Below are 18,955 nucleotides of genomic sequence, written 5' to 3' on the forward strand. Positions count from 1 at the left end.
GGTTCATATCTGGGGCTGGATGACTCCAGAAGGTTCAGCCATGGCCCCCAGCTGCTCCTCCACCCCTGTCCCCTGGGGGGCTGGCCCCCTGCCCTCCCCTGATGGTCACTGCTCCCCAGGGGGAGTGGGGAGTGTTCTGTTCATGTGTGGAGGCCTAGGTGGAGGTTTTGGGAGGCCAGCATCCGCTGGCCAAGACGCAGACTTGGCTGGTGGAGAAGTTTCCATCTTAGCGCCAGGAGCCGGTCCAGGCCCTGCAGGCCCAGGGCTGCACCTCGGGGACCCCTCCAGGGAGCAGCCCCATAGGGGTGGAAGTGGCCCGGCACCCTCTGTGTCCTCTGTCCCTTCAGCTGCCCCCCAACCAGAGCATCACCCCACAATAAGCGTTACTCCATCCCCCAGTGCTGGTGGCTGAGCTTTTGCTGATCCTCAGTTTCCCCATCTGTGAAATGGTGCCCAGGGCAGACCCGCGGCTGTGGGAGGTGAGTGTTGTCTTCCCATGGAGACATGAGGGGATCGCCCGGGGTCACTGGGCCAGCTCCACACAGGGCTGCTGATTACCAGCTAAGAGATTCCCTGAAACCAGGTTTCGGGGCTCTTGACTTGACCAAGTTCTCCTCACCGAGAGCTGGGTGATGCTGAGGGCCCAGAGAGGCCTCAGCCCCTCCAGGGAGCGCAGCTGGACCCCCACACCTAGCTGGGGGTCAGAGCAAGGAGCCAGCCCGACTGGCTGGAATGGGGCCCACGAGGCCTTGTGGGTGGCAGGAAGGAGCTGGCTGGTTCCAGAAGAGGATGGGAAAAGCAAGGTTGGCAGCCATCCCCACAGGGCCATTTGCAGCCGCAGGTCACAGATCGAGGGCCCTGTCCCTGGGGGGGCCCACGTCGGCAAGGCGGGAAAGCCATCAGGCCTGGGGGCAGAGGGGTGGGGAGGTGGGTGGGGTAGGCCTTGGGGTTGGGGGACACCTGAGAGGTGCGGCCCGGGCTGAAGACCTTATGGGAGCTTACAGACCGCCCCCCCCGCCCCCGAGAAGCCACAAATGCGTGGACACTATGTGTGTATCCACGCACGCACGTCCAGTAGACACACAGACACACGCTCACAGACTTAAATACGCACATCGACACGCTGACACACAGTTACACACACAGATGTCCCCCAAAGTCAGTCATACTCTGCAAATGCGTATACGCCATCACACACACTCACACGGACACACGTAGTACACACGCACACACTCAGATGCGTACGGCAGCCCCAGCCCCCGAGGCTCACAGGTGCCACATACATCCCAGCACCCCGGCTCTTGTCATCCGCCAGCCTGGCCCTGCCTTCTCTCGTCCTTGGCCCGGGCTGCCCTAATCCTGGTCTCGTGTCCTGAAGCCAGAAGATAAGGGGCAGCTGCAGCCCCAGATAAAGGAGGCGCAGCCACAAATCCGGGGCAGCCCCGGCGGCAACGGGCAAAGAGCCCAGGCCACACCTGCCCTGTGCTTCCCCCCCTATCTGGCCTGGTTGAGAGGGACAGAGAGAGGGCAGGGGAGACAGAGACGTGGAGGGAGAGAGAGACAGAGGGGGGAGATGCCTGCGGGGGGGCGGGCAGCAGAGAAATGGAGACAGATGCAGAGAGAGAGAAAGATGGAGAGACACAATACACGGGGAAAAGAGAAATGCAGAGAAAGATATGAGATAGACACACAGAGAGAAGGAAATACAGAAAGAGACCCCCAAAAAACTGAGACAGAAACAGGAAGAATAAAAGAAAGGGACAGAGGCAGGGGGAGCCCCAGTGACTGGGCTGAGTGCCAGTGGCACCTTCCCAAGGCTCTGCCCACCCCCTCCTGGGTGCCTCAGTCTCTCCACCTGCTTGGGGCCCCAGCGCGACCTGCCTCCCTCCTGCTTCCTCAGATCAGCCAAGGTCAGGCATTGGTACGACTCACGCCTGGTTCAGGGTTGGCGGGGGACATCTTTCTCAATGTCCCCACGCTCTCCAGACTGAAACCCGGGAAGTCCTCAGCTTCCTGCCAAATCCTCAGTGAAGGTGGGACCCCCCACCCAGCAGGTCCTGCCCCCTGTGCCTCAGTTTCCCTAGCTATGACAAGATGCATTCACTCAGCAAATGTTCACTGAGAATCTCCTGTGTGCCAGGCCCGGTGCTGCATGGTGGCAACACAGAGTGACCGGAGCAGACCTGATTCCCACCAGCCCTGGGCTCATAGTTTAATGGGGAAGATCCTCAACGCATCCCTTTTCCAGAGAAGGAGAAGTTGAGAACAGAAGGGTGAGTGGAATGAGCAAGGTGACTGGGTGCAGGGAATAGTGTTCCTGGGAGAGGGAACAGCATGTGCAAAGGCTGGGCGGTAAGACCGGCTCATGGGAGGTCTGGAATGAACTTGGTGCTTGAGTTTAGGGAGTGAGGAGGTGAAGAGGGATGAAGCTGGGGAAGGCAGCAGGGGCTGGATTATGCAGGAAACTTGGGGCTGTGGTACAGGGCTGGGGCAGTAGGGAGCCATGGAAGGATTGGGAGCAGGGGAGGGCCATGGTCAGATCTGTGTTTTAGAAAGAGTTTTGGGAGGCTGGGCTGTTGGGGGCAGGATGGGAGATTGAGGCCTTGGAAGGGGTGTTGGTGGGAGAGGGGATAGACTATAGAGAGACCCTGGAGAGAAAGCCGGGAGGACATGGGGACTGACAGGCTGTTGGGAGAGAGACAGGCAGGGAGGCTGATGCCCAGGTCTCTGGCTAGACGGTGGGGCAGCCCCTGGGCCAGGGGCCTCTTCAGCCCGTGGATTCAGGTAGCATTGGGATGAATACCTGTTCCCTCCACATAAGATCAGAGAGAAGAGTAACGGAGTTAATACATGAAAAGACCTTAGGATGGAGCCTGGCATACAGTAGGTGCTCAAAACTTGTCTAGCTACTAGTAAATGATTAATATTACACCATTATAATAACATAATAAATAATAACAATTAACAGGAATTCCCTGGCGGTCCAGTGGTTAGGACTTGCGCTTTCACTGCTAGGGCCTCAGGTTCAATCCCTGGTTGGGAAACTAAGATTCCGCAAGCCGCGCAGTGCGGCCAAAAAAAAAAAAAAAAAAAGCAATGAATAGTGTGTCACTTATATTAATACCATAGTTGTTAATGGCCAGTCCACAGTCTCCCTTTCTCCCCCTCCCCAGAGGAAGCGTTCCGGGATTGCCTTACACAGAGGAGGCAGGTCATCACAGGGCACAGCCAGGGAGCCCTAGGAGGGTTCTCCTTGGAGGCTGAGGCTCAGAGAGGGGAGGCTCATTCCTGAGGTTGCCCTCTGTGGGCCTCGGTTTCCCCACCTGAACAATTGTCTCCCCAGAGTGGTCTGGGTGCCCCTGGGATGATGTCAGGGAGACGATGGTAGAACCTCAGGAGGCAATGGGACGGGCACCTCAGGAAGAAGCGAGCTCTCGTCCCTGGAGGTGGGTAAGGGGGGCTGAGTCTCCCAAGGACCGCTGTGGTTGCTTCCAGAGTCCCCGACTCCACTGTTTTATTCCCAGATTGTCCTATAGAGGGCGGCAGAGGCCAGAGATGGAAGACAAGCTGCTCCCTGCCCCCATTCCATTCTCTCCCAGGTCTTGGAAAAGCTGGTGCTGAGCCTGTTGTGGGCTCAGGCAAATCCTTTCCCTCCTCAGGCCTCAGTTTCTCCATCTGTCACTCAAGGAACACAGTCCCTGCCTCACTTCCTGCTCAGGGAAAGCTTTGTCAAGTTTAGCAGTGAAATGCAGGGGGGAGCTAAGGGATTGGTTATTCCTTTTCTGCACTGTGTTCATGTAATTCAAGGCAAATTATAGTAATAAAGTAACAGTAACAATAGTAGTCATTAATATTTGTTGATTGTTATTTATTGAATCCTTACTTTCTAAAAGAGATATTTCTATCAGCCCCATTTTTCTGATGAGGAGACTGAGGCACAGAGCAGTTAAAGGACAAGGTTCTGGACTTCCCTGGTGGAGCAGTGGTTAGGAATCTGCCTGCCAATGCAGGGGACATGGGTTTGATGCCTGGTCCGGGAAGATCCCACATGCCGCGGAGCAACTAAGCCTGTGTGCCACAACTACTGAGTCTGTGCTCTAGCGCCCTCGAGCCACAACTACTGAGCCCACGTGCCACAACTACTGAAGCCCATGAGCCTAGAGCCCGTGCTCCGCAACAAAAGAAGCCACCGCAATGAGAAACCTGTGCACCGCAATGAAGGGTAGCTCCCGCTCGCCTCAACTAGAGAAAGCCCGCGTGCAGCAAAGAAGACCCAACGCAGCCAAAAATAAATAAATTTTATAAATAAAGTTTTAAAAAGGACAATGTTCCGGGACTTCCCTGGTGGTCCAGACTCCGAGCTCCCAATGCAGGGGGCCCAGGTTCGATCCCTGGTCGGGGAACTAGATCCCTCATACATTCTGCAACTAAGAAGCCCATGCCACAACTAAAAGATCCGGCATGCTGCAACTAAAAGATCCTGCATGCCACAACGAAGATCCCTCATGCTGCAACTAAGACCCGGCGCGACCAAAAATAAATATTTTAGGGAAAAAAAAAAAAAAAGGACAATGTTCCCAGATGGTAAGTGGAAGTTCTGGGATTCGAAACTGGCAGGCTGAGTCCAGAGCCCTGAGGTCCCTGTACTACATCAAGGCTCTTTCCGCAACAGGGAGCTTTAGGAGGGTGCAACAGGGCATGGTGGGGACTGTGGAAAATGACTAGATTCCGCTGTCCTTGGCTGTTTGCCCTCCCACTTCCCTCGGGGTAAAATCCCAAGTTCTCCCAAAGGCCCACAAGGCCCTGCAAGACCTACCCCCTTCACCTCCCTGCCCTCACCTCCTCCCTCTTTCCGCCTCCCTCACTCAGCAGCAATCACACAGGGCTCACTGTTTCTGCAACACACCAGGCACGGTCCTGCCTCAGGGCCTTTGCATTGGCTGTTCCCTCAACGTGGACTACTTTTTCCTCTGATATCCCTATCTCTCTCCTTCACTTCTTTCGAAAATACTCAAATGTTACCTTCTCAGTGAAGCTTTCCCTGACCATTCTATTAAGAACTGCAACCACCAAAAATGGCTTTCCCACTTCCCCTTCCCTGCTTCATTACTGTCCGACATACAGTATACCTTACTTATGTATTATGTCCATTGTCTTCACCACTCCTATCTCAGCTTTTAAAGGCAAGGAGTTTTTGGTCTGTTTTATTCACTACTGTATCCTTAGCATCTAGGACAACATCTAGCACACAGGCACTCGATGAGTTATTTGTTGAATGAACGCCCTAAATAAAAGTAGCAGTATTTAAACAATTAAAAACCCCATCAGGAAATCAAAACACTTCTGTGGACCGATTGTGGCCGGCGGGAAGCCAGTTTCAGAGCCCCAAGCGGATTACTGAACGTTCCGGTTCCCGCAAAGGGCTCAGAGGTATAAACGGGACCCGAAGCCCCACCCACTGTTAGGCTCCGCCCAACGGCGTCGACGCGCATACAATGGCGTCACTTGGAGCGACCCAGGCATGCGCATTTCACCAGTAGACCGGGGAAAGACACACGCGCGACCCGGAAGGCCTCGCCGCAACACTCCAAAGCGGGTGTGAGGGGGGGCCGATGGCGGAGGGAGCGGTGGAAGCCCCAGCAGAGAGTGGTGGCGGTGGCGAGCCAGGAGCCATCGAGCCGGAACGGGGAGTAGCGTCCATTAAACTTCAGTGAGTCGCTGGGTCGGGGGAGCAGTTCACGGAGCCTTCCCGGCACCCGTAGCGCGGCCCGAGTGGCGCATGCCGGGAGCTGGGGCAGCGGCCCAGCGCGGGAAGCTCGCAGGTTCTTCTTCTGTTTGGGCCCTTCCTTCGCTCGCAGGGTCAGCGAGCTCCCGAGGTCGCGCACGTTGGGGACTGTCACATGTGCGAAAGACACCGCGGTCCATGCCTCGGTGGGCGGGGTTTGAGGCGGAGGCCGCAGTGCATGCTGGGGAGTGTAGTCCCAGCATATGGCGGGAACAGCGCAAGTGCACCTCAGGCCAGCCGAAGTTACAGGCAGGGAATTGTGTCTGAAGTGAGTGCCCGGGGGCATGCTGGGGCTTGTAGGGCTGAAGGGCATGCTAGGAAATGTGGCGGTTCTGGACCCGTTGCAAGGCACGCGGGAACATGTAGTTTCCTTTAGCCTAACATAGCTGGGGGCATTCACACCTCACACCTGTACTTCGTCAGGCTGAGCACTGGGGACCCAGGAACAAAATACGTCCTCCCTGGGATTTCCCTGGTGGTCCAGTGGTAAAGAATCCGCCTTCCGATGTAGGGGACGTGGGCTCCATCCCTGGTGGAGGAACTAAGATCCCACTTGCTGGGGGGCAACAAAGCCCGCGTGCCACAACCACTGAGCTTGTGTGCTGCAAACTGCAGAGCCCATGCGCCCTGGAGTCTGCGCGACACAACTAGAGAGAGAGAAAACCCGCACGCCACAACTAGAGAGAAGCCTGCGCGCCACAATGAAGACCACGCGTGCAGCAACTAAGACCCGACGCAGCCAAAAAATAATAATAAAATAAAATAGGTCCTCCCTGTGGCCTTGAGGTGCTCCTAGGCTGGCGGCTGGCTAGTTCTAAGTAGTGAGCACCCCATCAGTAGAAGCATGTAATCAGGGACAAGTGTTCTCAGTCCCTTTCCCCAGCATTCATTGAATCTGAGCTCAGGGGAGGGACTTCTTCCACAAGCCCTCCTTTCCCCTGCCCTTCTGCTGGCAGATACCTAACCACCAAGGAGCACTTCCATGAATTCCTGGAAGCCAAAGGGCAGGAGAAGCCCAGACAGGAAACCGAGGCTGGAGACCCTGCTGGCAATGACCTGGATGAGCCTGAGGCCAAGCGGATCCGGCTGGAGGATGGGCAGACAGAGGACAGGCAGACAGAGGAGGCTGTTGAGCCTGGGGAGCAGCCACAGGCCCAGAAGAGGGCCCGGGGTCAGAACAAATGCCGGCCCCATGTGAAGCCCACCCACTATGACAAGAACAAGCTCTGCCCCTCCCTGGTCCAGGTGAGTGTCATTGTCTCCAGAAAGTCCCAGAGGCCTTGAGTGTGAGCCTCTCTGCCCCCTATTCAATCTTCATGACGTTATGATGTAAGTATCGTTATTGTTTCCATCTTCCAGGTGAAGAAGCTGAGGTTTGGTGAGGTTACTGACTTGTCTGAGGACACACAGTCAGGAGGGGAGAGAGCTGAGGTTCAAACCCAGGCTGCCTGACTGCCTCAGCATCTCCCTGTCCTCCCTCATTGCCTCCCTGTTTCCCTGCAGGAATCCGCCGCTAAGTGTTTCTATGGCGACCGCTGCCGCTTCCTGCACGACGTGGGCCGCTACCTGGAGACCAAGCCAGCTGACCTGGGCCCCCACTGTGTGCTCTTTGAGACCTTCGGCAGGTGCCCCTATGGTGTGACCTGCCGCTTTGCCGGGGCCCATCTGGGGCCCGAGGGCCAGAATCTGGTGAAGGAGGGGTTGGTCCAGGCCCCGCCCATCCGCAATGGCCTGGACAAGGTCCTTCAGCAGCAACTGCGAAAGCGCAAGATCCACTTCAAGCGTGCAGAGCAGGCCCTGCGCCAGCTGAGCAAGGGCCAGCTGCCAGGCCCCACTCCCAAAGCCACTGTCCCCGAGGTCATGGAGGCTGAGGGTGCCCCAGGGCAGGACAACTGTGACGCCCAGCAGGCCCCCCAGGGACCGGGCACCGTTCCCCCTCCCAGGGGCCCTTTAAGGACCTGCGGGCCCCTGACAGATGAGGATGTAGTCAGGTTGCAGCCCTGTGAGAAGAAGCGGGTACGTGTCATAGGGTTCCTGCAGAGGACACTAGCAATGTTGGGGGCAGATAGAGATGGACACTCACTCCCAGCTCTGGAGGGTCCAGGCTGTGGCAGAGGGGGGCAGTGGGAAAGGCTTCCTGGAAGAGAGGGCATTGGGACTGGGGTTTTGACAGTTGAGTAGAAGTCTCTAGTGGAGGAGAACATGGAGAAAAGAACATTCCTGGTGCAGGGATTGGTTGGCCTGTGCAGAGGCACTGCGGTGAAAGGGATCCAGGCTGACTGGGGCAGATCAAAGCGTGTGGGGCAAAGACCTGGGGAGGCTGGAGGCTTGAGAGGCCTTGAAAGCCACGTTGGAGGATGGAGGTTCACTGTGCATTTTCTTTCCCACCAGCTGGACATCAGTGGCAAACTGTACCTTGCTCCCCTCACCACGGTAGGACCCACAGTGAGGTGGGCCGGGAGCTGGCAGCGTGGTCATCCCAGCAGTACCCACTGCCTCCCCGCCCTGGGGGCTTGGGGCCTGGGAGGGTGTCTGGGGTCCCTGCCTGCCGTGCCCTCACATGTGACTCTGTCCCCTGCTGTCGTCAGTGCGGGAACCTGCCCTTCCGGCGGGTCTGTAAGCGCTTTGGGGCAGATGTGACGTGCGGGGAGATGGCTGTGTGTATCAACCTGCTGCAGGGCCAGACGTCTGAGTGGGCCCTGCTCAAACGCCACCCCTGCGAGGATGTCTTCGGTGTCCAGGTCGGTGCAGCCCCGAGCGAGGGAGGGAGGGAAGGCGGGAGGGAGGAGGGGCTCTCAGCCGCCATGTTTCAGAGCCACATTCAGGTCCGGGCTCTCCTGGCTCACCTCCCAGACCCCCTGCCTGAGCCACAGGCCAGGTGCCAGCCTGATGCACCTCCAGTAGCTGCTGGCCTTGGCACAGGGCCAGGCAGGGAGGGCCCCTCACCCACTGCCCGGCCACCCGCCACAGCTTGAGGGCGCCTTTCCCGATACCATGACCAAGTGTGCCGAGCTGCTGAACCGCACCATCGAGGTGGATTTCGTGGACATCAACGTCGGCTGCCCCATCGACCTCGTGTACAAGAAGGTACCAGCCGCTCAACCCTGGCGCCCCACGGAGGGCAGAATGTGGGTGGGCGGAGTCCCTGGGGAACCTGTGGGGGCCTGTGGGCCTCGCTTTCCCCATCTGTACAGAGAGGACAGCAGGGGGTGTCGGCCCCAGCCAGAGTCACGCGTTCCTAAGCCCGAACCGCCCGTCTCTCCCAGGGCGGGGGCTGCGCCCTCATGAACCGCTCAGCCAAGTTCCAGCAGATCGTCCGTGGCATGAACCAGGTACAGCCCGAGACACCCTCCACCGCCGCCACGCCCCGCGGCCTGACCCCGGGCCCCACCAGCCACACCCGTCCCCACAGGTGCTGGACGTGCCACTGACCGTGAAGCTCCGCACGGGTATCCACGAGCGCACGAATCTGGCCCACCGGCTGCTGCCCGAGCTGCGGGACTGGGGGGCTGCGCTGGTCACGGTGGGTCTCGGGGCACAGCGGGTGTTGGGACTCCCGAGGCGCATCCCTTTCTAACCATTGCCTCCCTTCCTGCCCCTTCCTCCTGGTCTTTGGCTCTCCCTCCATCTCTGTCTCCGTCTGTCTGTCTGTCTGTCTCTCTCAGTCTGTCTCTCCGGGGCTCTCTGGGTCTTCTTCTCTCTCTGTCTCTGTCTGATTCTCCGCCCTCTGCCCCTCCCCCCCACCTGGCTGCCTCCCCTCCAGCTCCACGGCCGCTCGCGGGAGCAGCGCTACACCAAGTTGGCCGACTGGCGGTACATCGAGCAGTGCGTGACAGCCGCCAGCCCCATGCCCCTTTTCGGTGGGTCCCCTGCCACCGGAGGCCACGCACCGGGGCCCACCCCTTACCTGGGCCCCCTCCTGCCCCGATCGGGAACGCTGCTGGGCTGACGAGAACTCCCGAAGCCCCGGCATCCCCACCTGCACGCAGCTCCCTGAGGCCCCAGTCTCTGTCCCTCAGGAAACGGGGACATCTTGTCGTACGAGGACGCCAACCGCGCCATGCAGACTGGCGTCGCTGGGATCATGATCGCCCGGTAAGTGTGCCCGGGGTGGGGATACAAAGAACCAGCCGGGGCTGCCCCTGAGCACCCAGGCTTCGGCTCGGGGAAGGTGAGGGCGCGTCTGAGTTTGTCCCCAACGCCGGTGCCCCCAGCCCGCCTGCCCACCCACTGCTCTTTTATTCCCCGGGCGGGGAGATGTCAGAGGTGGCTGCTTATGGGGCTGAGGCAGGGGACTGGACATTTCTGTAGCTGTGGGCTCAGGGTTGTGGCTTGGAACTCTTGGGCTTTGAAGGTTGTGTGAGCATGGCCAGGAGGTTGGGGACCATGGGTTTGGGGGCTGGGGTTCCGCCACCAGCCTGCTGACCACCGCCCACCCGCAGCGGCGCCCTGCTCAAGCCGTGGCTGTTCACGGAGATCAAGGAGCAGCGGCATTGGGACATCTCGTCGTCTGAGCGCCTGGACATCCTGCGGGACTTCGCACACTACGGCCTGGAGCACTGGGGCTCAGACACGCAGGGCGTGGAGAAGACACGCCGCTTCCTCCTTGAGTGGCTCTCCTTCCTGTGCAGGTGGGATCGGGGGGGCGGGGCGGGGTGCCTTGGGGAGGCCCGGCCCAACCCCATCCCTGGTGCCCCCGTCTGCAGGTACGTGCCTGTGGGCCTGCTGGAGCGGCTCCCGCAGAGGATCAATGAGCGGCCGCCCTACTACCTGGGCCGCGACTACCTGGAGACGCTCATGGCCAGCCAGAAGGCGGCCGACTGGATCCGCATCAGGTGCCCGGGAACCGCCGAGGCCCTGGGAGATAGTGCACCAGGGAGCCAGCGGGGGTGGGGCCAGCTGGGCTGGGGGCCGCCCCGCCCCAGGCCTGACCCTGCTCCCGCCCTCCTCACAGTGAGATGCTGCTGGGACCTGTGCCACCCAATTTCGTCTTCCTGCCCAAGCACAAGGCCAACGCCTACAAGTAGCTGCAGGGGCGGGCGGGGGTGTCTGAGCGCCCAGCGGGCTCCCCAAGGAATGAGAAGGCAATAAATTTTATTCTTTTAAAACCCAGCCCCTTTTGTGATCCTGAGGCTGTCTCATGCTGCCCCACCCCCCCACCCCCCCAGCTTTCCCCCACCATCCCCATCCCCACAACTCCCTCCTTCCTCACTCATTCACCAGCCCCATGCTGGCCACTGCTGGTACCCAAAGGCCTTGACCGCAAACAAACCACCATAGCTCATGAGATGGGGCCTTGGCCTGTGTGGGTGTGGATCAGGGCGGGCTGCCTGGAGGAAGGGGCCTCGGAGCTGTCAGGCAGGCATTGCTGGCAGAGGCGGAAGGCGGCAGACCAGGCCCAGTGTCCACCATGCTCTCTGTGACGCCCATCTCTGGTTGCCTTGGTTTCCCCATCTGCCCCTGGCCACCGCCCCCTCCCCCCATTACCCGGAACCCTGACCAGTGGGTGGGCCACAGCCTGGAATCCGCTGCCTGGAGTAACCGGAGAAACAGAACTCCGCAGGACTCTGTGCCTCCACTCTGGGTGGGCTACCTGTGCTCCCACTTGCTACCCTCCTGGCCTGCGCAGCCAGGCCCCCGCCTCCCCATGCAGCACCCCAAACACTTCTACGCACCCGCCGCTCCCCAAGAAGGCTTCAGTCCCCAGAGCCTGGACGCCACTGAAGGGCCCGGCAGCCAGCCTGCTTCTGCCTGCACAGAGCCTCTTCCCGTTGTGGGTACGAGGGTGGGGAACACCCATCGGGGCAGGGACCAGGGCTCTGCCCGCCGGCCTCAGGACCCCACCCAGCTGCCTGTTTTTGTCCACAGGTTCCTCCAACGTCTGTCACCCCCCAAACCTGGAGAAAGAGGTGTTTCCAGCTCCTCCAGCAGGTACCGGCCTCCCACCAACCCTTGATGACTGGGGAGTGGGCAGGGGCATCTTGCTCCCACCCCTGACCCTAGGTGGCTCCTGCCTCCGAAGGCAAGGCCCGAATCCCTGTCCTCCAGAGAGACCTCTGGACCAAGGTCTGTGTCCGTCATCCCCTAGCTGGGGCCCTGAAGCCAAAGCCTGTCTCTTGTTCCCCAAACAGGTCTCCCAAAGCCAGGTCGGTGTCCCCGCCCCCCAGATGGGCCCCCAAAGCAAGGTCTGGGTCCCCTGACCTCTAGAGAGGGCCCCAAAGGCAAAGCCTACGTCCCTGTTCCCCAAATGGACCCCAAAGTTGGTCCGTGTTCTCCATGCCCCAGACGTGCCCCACGGTTTGGACCTCCTCCACCCCAGGCGGGTCCCAGAACTGCCCCTCTCAGGGCCACCCTCCCTGGCCACAGGTTTCCAGATGGCTCCCTGCGGCTGCTTCTTTGACCCCCGCGTCTACCGAATCGAGTGGACCACCACCGACTTCGGCCAGTCGTCCCTGTACAAGCTGGCAGCCAGGGGCCCCGCCTCGCCAGGCACCTACTTCCTGGACGCACAGCACTGCCTCAGGGCCCCGGTGCCGTCCCCACTGTTACCCCACTACCAGCCGCCCCCTGCGGGGCCCCAGTACCGCATGCCCTGCTTCCCGCCCGAGGGGCCCGGGCCCGAGGCCCTGGGCTTCGTAGGGGACGGAGTGCCCCCCGCCTTGGTCAAGCAAGGCCTGGCGCCCCTGCTGCCCCCCAAGGAGAGCGAGCTGCCCCCGCTGCTCATCACGCTGCCCGCCGAGGCCACGCTGCCCCCTGGCGCCTATGGCCCTCTCAGGGGCCGCTTGACCCAGCTGGATGGGCCTGGCGAGCCCCTGACCTTCACCTTCAAGGAGCCGCCCCCTGGCGCCGGGCCCGGCCTGCTGTACCCGCCGGGCCCCACCGAGCCCAAGGTGGCCCCGCTGGGGCCAGGCGAGGCCAGGACCCCTGAGGTGGCCAGGGCCTTCACACCGCCCAAGAAGGTGATGCTCGAGGATGCGATGAAGCTCTTTGACTGCCTGCCGGGCGGCCCCGAGCCCGCCGGGGCCCCATGCAAGTCCCCTGGGCCTGCCCTGCCCAACAGCGGGGGCAGTGGGAACGACTCGTTCAGCGACATCCGCTCATTGCACCTGCCCGACGAGCTGCTGTCCTCGGACTACAGCGTGCCCGAGGTCCTGGATATTGTGTCCGACATGGACTTCTTTTACAACTTAAAGGCGCTGGACGAGGAGCTGCCGCCCTGCCCGGGGGTGCCCCCCACCGCCAAGCCCGGCAAGAGGAAGGCCGGCAACCTGACTGCCAGGAAGGGGAGGCAGGGCAGCAAGGGCAAGCAGGCTGTGGTCCCCACCAGCGCCACCCCATTGGGGCCCAGGCAGGACCTGGGAGCCGCCCCCCATTAAAGCGGATTTGAGCTGTTTGCGCAGTGTCCGGTCGGTGGCATTCGGGGGCCGTGGGCTGTCCCCTCGCCCGCCCTGTCGTCCAGCGGGCCCCAGGCCACGTGGTGAGGCCCCTCAGGACCCTGGCACCTTCTGGGTGCCGGACTTCCAGAGTAGAGACGGGGAGCCCTAGACTTGGGGTTCGGGACAATCCCTCGTCTCCTAGCACCAGAAAATCCAAGTCAGCCGGCAGGGATGGGGGGCTGCTAGGAGGTGGGGAGACACTGCCCGGACTCCTGCACTGCAAGGATTTCACCTCCATGTTTGATGGGGAAAGTCAGGTCTGCCCAGAGATGGGCAGGAACTTGCCTGGAGACACAGCAGCAAGCGGGGTGAGGCCTGGGGAGAGGCCTGCGGGCTGAGCTCGGCCTCAGCCCAGGTGGAGGGGCGGGTGTCGCCGATGGTGAATCGGAAGGCGTCCGCTCGTGTTCACGCGGAGAGCTGGGGGGCCTGGGGTGCAGAGGCAAGTGCTGGGTGGAGGTCTGAGTGTGGGGGCAGGGCAGGTATGTGGGACACGGTGTCCACCTGGCACACGGGTGACCCAAACGGGCATGCACGTGATGGGGCGTGCAGAGTGCACCTGCAGCAGCGGCATTGGGACATCTCGTCGTTGATGGTCCCCCAGGTGCCTGGAGCCCTGCAGTCCCCCACGGAGCCCCTGCCTCTTCACGTCCCCCCAGCTGGGGGCCAGAGGCCAGGGTGGGCGTGCTTGTCCCAGGATGGGCATCCAGCCAGGCCCCGGGTGCTGAGTGTCCGCCTCGGGCCCAGCCACACCTGGGTTCTGCTTCCCGGGGTGGGGGTGGGGGGGCGGGCACAGGGCGGGCTTGCGGTGGTTTGGGAGCTTCAGTGCTCACACCTGTTCCTTCCTGCCCCAGCTCCTTCCCTCTCCAGTCCACGGAGCTCCCTCCCCCCTGTACCCTGGGCCAGGCTCTCGTCTGCCTTTCGCTTCTGGAGAGCCCAGGGCAGCTGCCAGCCGCACCCTCCCCTGAAATACTCCAGGCGACTGAAGGGGGTGAGTCGGTTTCCCAGTGACACCTAAGGAGGTAAGGAGAGATGGACCGCCCCTTGCCTGCCAGAGGAAGGGCCCTCCTGCCCCAGGGCCTGGGCTGGGTCTCGGGGACCTTCCCTGCTGGGGCACCCTGGGCGCTTGACTAGGACCCAGGAGGTGGCCGCGTGTGGGCAGGGGGTCTTGGCTGCCGGCACCACGCCTTGAGCCTGCGGGTCCCAGGGCTCGGAGACCAAGGTGGCCAGCCAGGCTGGGCTGTACCGGGATCATCGCCTGTTGTGAACAGGATGCGGGCCTGGAGGAGCTAGGAGCTCCCTTCCCTCGCTTCCCTCTGAGCCTGCTGTGCCTGCAACCGTGTTAGGGGTATTTTCGAGACAAATATGAAGTACCCCCAAGAAGGGAAGGCCCTGGCAAACGAGGCGGATGCGACAGGATGGGCTTGGTTTTCTTTAAGATTAATGCGGGCCGAGGGTCGTGAAACGAGTATCACCTGACAGCCTAACCCGTCCCCTCCAGAGAGGCGTGGAAGGTGGACCAGGCAGCCCCTGGAGGTGCGGGTGAGGTGACTGCCCACTGCAGTGGGTGTGGGAGTGGAGGTGTTTCTGTTTCTGTTTTTTTTTTTTTTTGCAGTACGCGGGCCTCTCACTGTTGTGGCCTCTCCCGTTGCGGAGCACAGGCTCCGGACGCGCAGGCTCAGCAGCCATGGCTCACGGGCCCAGCCGCTCCGCGGCATGTGGGATCTTCCCGGCCTGGGGCACGAACCCGTGTCCCCTGCATCGGCAGGCGGACTCTCAACCACTGCGCCACCAGGGAAGCCCGGGAGTGGAGGTTTTTAATGACTGGTGGAGACCGTATTGGGCAATTTTTTTTTTTTTTGGCCGAGCCACTTGCGGGATCGTAGTTCCCGACCAGGGATTGAACCCAGGCCCCAGGAGTGAAAGCACAGAGTCCTACCACGGGACCCCCAGGGAATTCCCAGTATTGGGCAGTTTAAATGACCGTCAGATGTGTTCTTTTAACCTAAGAGTGATCAGAAAAGTTATTGAGAAAGTTTTCACTGGAATGAGACAGCTGTCCCGTGCCACCTGAGGTTTGAATGAAGTGTGGGAGAGGGAAGTTCTGAACAGGTGGATAGACTGATCAAACGTACATATACACGTATGTGTACTCACACGTGCATATACGTATCTGTACACATGCATACACGCATGTACACGTGTGTGGGCATGCATGGTGTCCACACGTATGTGTGCACATTATACAGTGCTCGCATGCGACACATACACATCGCACACGCATGCACGCACATGTGTACATGAACGTGTATTATAGACACGTGCACACACATGTAGATTGCAGATATACATGTGCATGCATGCACAATCTGCACATAGGCAACATGCATGTACATGCATACACACAGGCACACACATACACACCACACACGTGTATGTGTACGCCTTATGCACCTACATGTTATATACATGCCTCTGCAATACATGTACACACGTGTGCATCGTATGTATGCATAACACAGGTACGTGTAAAATGTGCTGTGCTTCCAAATTTTATTCGTGGACATCACAAAACACACGTAAGCGTGTCGGTCTGTGTATATGTCAGGGCTCATCAACAGAGGTGGACCCACCCCCGTCCCCGTCTTCTGCAGCCCCCGCCCTTTTCCTTGGGTCTCATGTTTCTCTAAGAGAACACGTCAAGTGTCCGATGCATCTCTGGGGCTTGCCGATCAGTGCTCCCACCACATGCCGGTGCGGGCTCGTTTCACCAAAAGCTCGTGTTCGCTAGGACTTGGGCTGCCCACCTCCTCACTGTTAACAGCCCACGTAGGTGCCGTAGTTCAAAGGGACTCTGGCGCCAGAATGTTGAGGGGGGCAGGTGGGTGTAGAAAAACCACAAACCATGAGTGATACCCGCTGCTACCGGCTCTCTTACCAAACGCTTTATTTCAAGACAACTCTGCCCCCTCCCCGCCACCCTGCCACCCCACCTCCACGCCCCGGGCGTGCTCAGCACCTGGCCCAGACACACGCACAAGACTTCCCGCATCTCCTGCGCAGCCTGGCCCAGAAGCCCTTGACCCTGAGGCCCCGCTCAGTGTGCAGCAGCTCGGGGATCAGGTAAGCCAGCCATACGGACAGCAGGGTGGCCCCCGTGAGCAGGACGATGGTGATCTCAGGCGGGAAGATGGGCAGTGGGAAGGCCCCGTAGACGTAGACGCTGAAAGTGGTCTCCAGGTGACAGTAGCTGCGAGGGGCGGGCAGGGAGAGGCCGTGGGGCACCGCCTTTGGGGGCCTCACCCTTCACCCCAGCAAACTGGTTTTTTGTTTTTTTCAGCCACACTGCTCAGCTTGCGGGGTCTTAGTTCCCCGATCGAGGATCGAACACAGGTCCTCAGCAGTGAAAGCACAGAGCCTAACCACTGGACCGCCAGGGAATTCCCCCAGCAAACGTTTTAAAACTCACGGGGACAAGAGCTGGGCCTGGAGCATTGACTCCGGGCACTGAGTTCCATTTATATCCACTTAACTTCTATCCTCTGTAACTCTGCAGCCGTCTCTGTATTGTGTTGGCCAAAAAGTTCGTTTGGGTTTTTCCATAACATCTTACATATTTTAGCAGAGGCCATATTTTTCCCCAGGACCCCTGTGGTCCCCTGCTCTGGAGACAAGGGATTCCCACCCCCTCCATGCCCAGGCTCAGTCTGGGGGGCGGGCAGCAGAGACCAACAAAGCACTCATCACAGTGGACGCGGAGTGGGGGGCGTGAGGGGGGCCACAAGCGTCCCTCAGGTGGCTGCGAGCAGGTGGGAATGGCAGGATGGAGGGAAGGACACCCAGGTAAGGGGGGGGAAGTCGTTGGGGGCTCTGCTGGAGGCAAGGTGCAGGGAGAGCAGGGGATGAGCCTTGCAGGCAGACCCCTCTCTCCCCTGGGCATCCCCACCCCGGTGCCTTCCGCCTGTGGCGTCCCAGAGCTGGTCCAGGGTCTGGGACCTTTAGGGAAGGGAGGGTCTCCCCGCGCTTTTGGAGGTGGACTTTGTGTCCGTCTGGAAGGGATAGGTGATGGGGGAGCGGGGAAGAATGCCGCCCATATTCCCCCTCCCAGTGGGAGACGTTAATGATCTGAACAGCACAGTGGGTGGCGAGTATGGACAGCCAGCTCCTGGGGCAGGGTCGGGCCGGCCTGTAATGAGTGTCGGTTTCCATGGTGTCAGTACTCCAGCTGCCAGTGGGAAGCCAACCGGCTTGCAAAATCCCTGAATATCTAATGATCAGTGTTTGGGAGCCAGTCTACACCGGCCCCTGCACCCCACCTGCTGGACATGGCATGAGTGTGACTCTGGTCCCTGAGGGCAGGGACAGGGCTGCTGGTCATTGCTGTTCCCCCAGAGGCCCCCGGCACAGGGCGACTCACCTGTAGTATGGGTCCACGATGGAAATGAAGAAGATGTAGATGCCGTTTCTTTGGTCGAAAACGACCTTGTTCTCTGTCGGGCCTCCCAGGATCTGATACGGGACTTTGGGCCATCTCAGGGGTGCGTTGTTGTTAGGGTCATGGCAGCTCACATAATTCTGGGGAGGAGGACAGAGACATGCCTGCTGGCCCCGGGGGCCGGGGAACACCGTGCCAGCCCACAGGTGCTACCGCCGCACACACGGCCCCACCGGTGCCACCACCCACCAGCACCCATGGGTGTGAGTCCAGGACCAAGTGCCCGCTGGGCAGGCCAGCCGATTTGTGACTGTGGAGCCCGTGCCCCCTGCAGTGGAATCGCGGAGTCCCAACCACTGGACCGCCAGGGAATTCCGCCCCCCTCCCACAAGCAACTGTAAAATGAGGAAGCTCTTCCTTTCCCCTTCTAGTGTGGACACAGCTCTCCATCAAGAGGTAGCATCTGGGCAGAACCCCAAACCTGCTTTCAACAATGTTCTGGGCCCAGAAGCCCGGCGGCCACATGGAGAGCCATGTCCCTAACAGAAGCCTTGTACACGGGTGAGAAGACCTTGATGCCCCTGCACGGGTGGCCTCCGCCAAAGCCATGTGGGGCACAGGAGCTGCCCACCTGAGCCACGGATTTGTGAGAAACAGTAAATCCCACTGAGTTCGGGGCTGATTTGTTTTGTAGTGCTGGGTAATGGAAAGAGCTGTCCTGTGTACTACTATGGAGAAAGTTCAAACGTTGTCAGAATCAAAAAGCAAACATGTCCACGGTGTGGATGGCCACCTGGATGGGCGTCGTTTGTCCCCAGGCCCTGCTGCCGGGGCCATGGGAATGGATGGAGGGCAAACACCTGACTTCAGCTGTGCCAAACACCTGACTTCACCTGGCCCTCCTCGGATGCGACAACGGCAACAATACTTCCTCTCGGTTGTTGATGGTTCCCCAGGTGCCTGGAGCCCTGCAGTCCCCCACGGAGCCCCTGCCTCTTCACGTCCCCCCCAGCACAGTCGTCCCACCACCCCGGCCCCTCCTCTTGGCCTCTTTGGCAGACACATCCTTAAGTTACCACGCAACACGCAGAAGACTTCCAAACCAACGCCAGCCCTGACTTGTCTCCCTATGTTTTGCTGGCCACTGGGCTCCCTCCTCCTCGGTGGCACCTTGAATTCAGCAGGTGTAGAATGAAGCTGTGTGTGTTTCCCTCCACCGCTAGCTTCATCCCTGAGCAAGTATCTGCCCAGGTGCTCAGGCTGGAAACTGGGGGGCCGTGCTTGACGCTTGCCTCCTCTTCC

At 60.2% G+C, this 18,955-nt stretch overlaps 3 protein-coding genes across 3 annotated transcripts in view; 2 read left to right on the forward strand and 1 right to left on the reverse strand.

Moving 5' to 3' along the window:
* The first annotated feature begins 5,467 nt into the window (after positions 1 to 5,467).
* On the forward strand, positions 5,468 to 10,978 carry DUS3L (dihydrouridine synthase 3 like). The gene is made up of 13 exons (XM_079917949.1): positions 5,468 to 5,710; positions 6,742 to 7,030; positions 7,289 to 7,801; positions 8,177 to 8,218; positions 8,374 to 8,526; positions 8,756 to 8,872; positions 9,052 to 9,117; positions 9,198 to 9,308; positions 9,549 to 9,645; positions 9,805 to 9,880; positions 10,228 to 10,416; positions 10,492 to 10,620; positions 10,740 to 10,978. Exons 1-13 carry the CDS (start codon positions 5,613 to 5,615, stop codon positions 10,810 to 10,812), a joined length of 1,953 nt encoding a protein of 650 aa, XP_079774075.1. The 5' UTR covers positions 5,468 to 5,612; the 3' UTR covers positions 10,813 to 10,978.
* A 180-nt stretch (positions 10,979 to 11,158) lies between these two features.
* Positions 11,159 to 13,161, forward strand: PRR22 (proline rich 22; the record flags this gene model as incomplete). The annotated part of the gene is made up of 3 exons (XM_079917950.1): positions 11,159 to 11,562; positions 11,654 to 11,716; positions 12,152 to 13,161. The coding sequence occupies exons 1-3, from the start codon at positions 11,196 to 11,198 to the stop codon at positions 13,159 to 13,161; spliced, it is 1,440 nt and encodes a 479-aa protein (XP_079774076.1). The 5' UTR covers positions 11,159 to 11,195.
* A 2,823-nt stretch (positions 13,162 to 15,984) lies between these two features.
* The window catches only part of CATSPERD (cation channel sperm associated auxiliary subunit delta), a gene marked incomplete at its 5' end in the record, with an annotated part of 39,651 nt that continues 36,680 nt past the window's right edge, over positions 15,985 to 18,955 (reverse strand). Inside the window, 2 exons of the mRNA XM_079917238.1 lie at positions 15,985 to 16,468; positions 17,636 to 17,793. Coding sequence (XP_079773364.1) covers positions 16,231 to 16,468; positions 17,636 to 17,793 — 396 coding nt within the window. The 3' untranslated portion in view covers positions 15,985 to 16,230. The remainder of the gene's footprint in view (positions 16,469 to 17,635; positions 17,794 to 18,955) is intronic.

Source organism: Stenella coeruleoalba (assembly GCF_951394435.1).
Source record: "Stenella coeruleoalba genome assembly, chromosome: 3".
Classification (NCBI taxonomy): domain Eukaryota; kingdom Metazoa; phylum Chordata; class Mammalia; order Artiodactyla; family Delphinidae; genus Stenella; species Stenella coeruleoalba.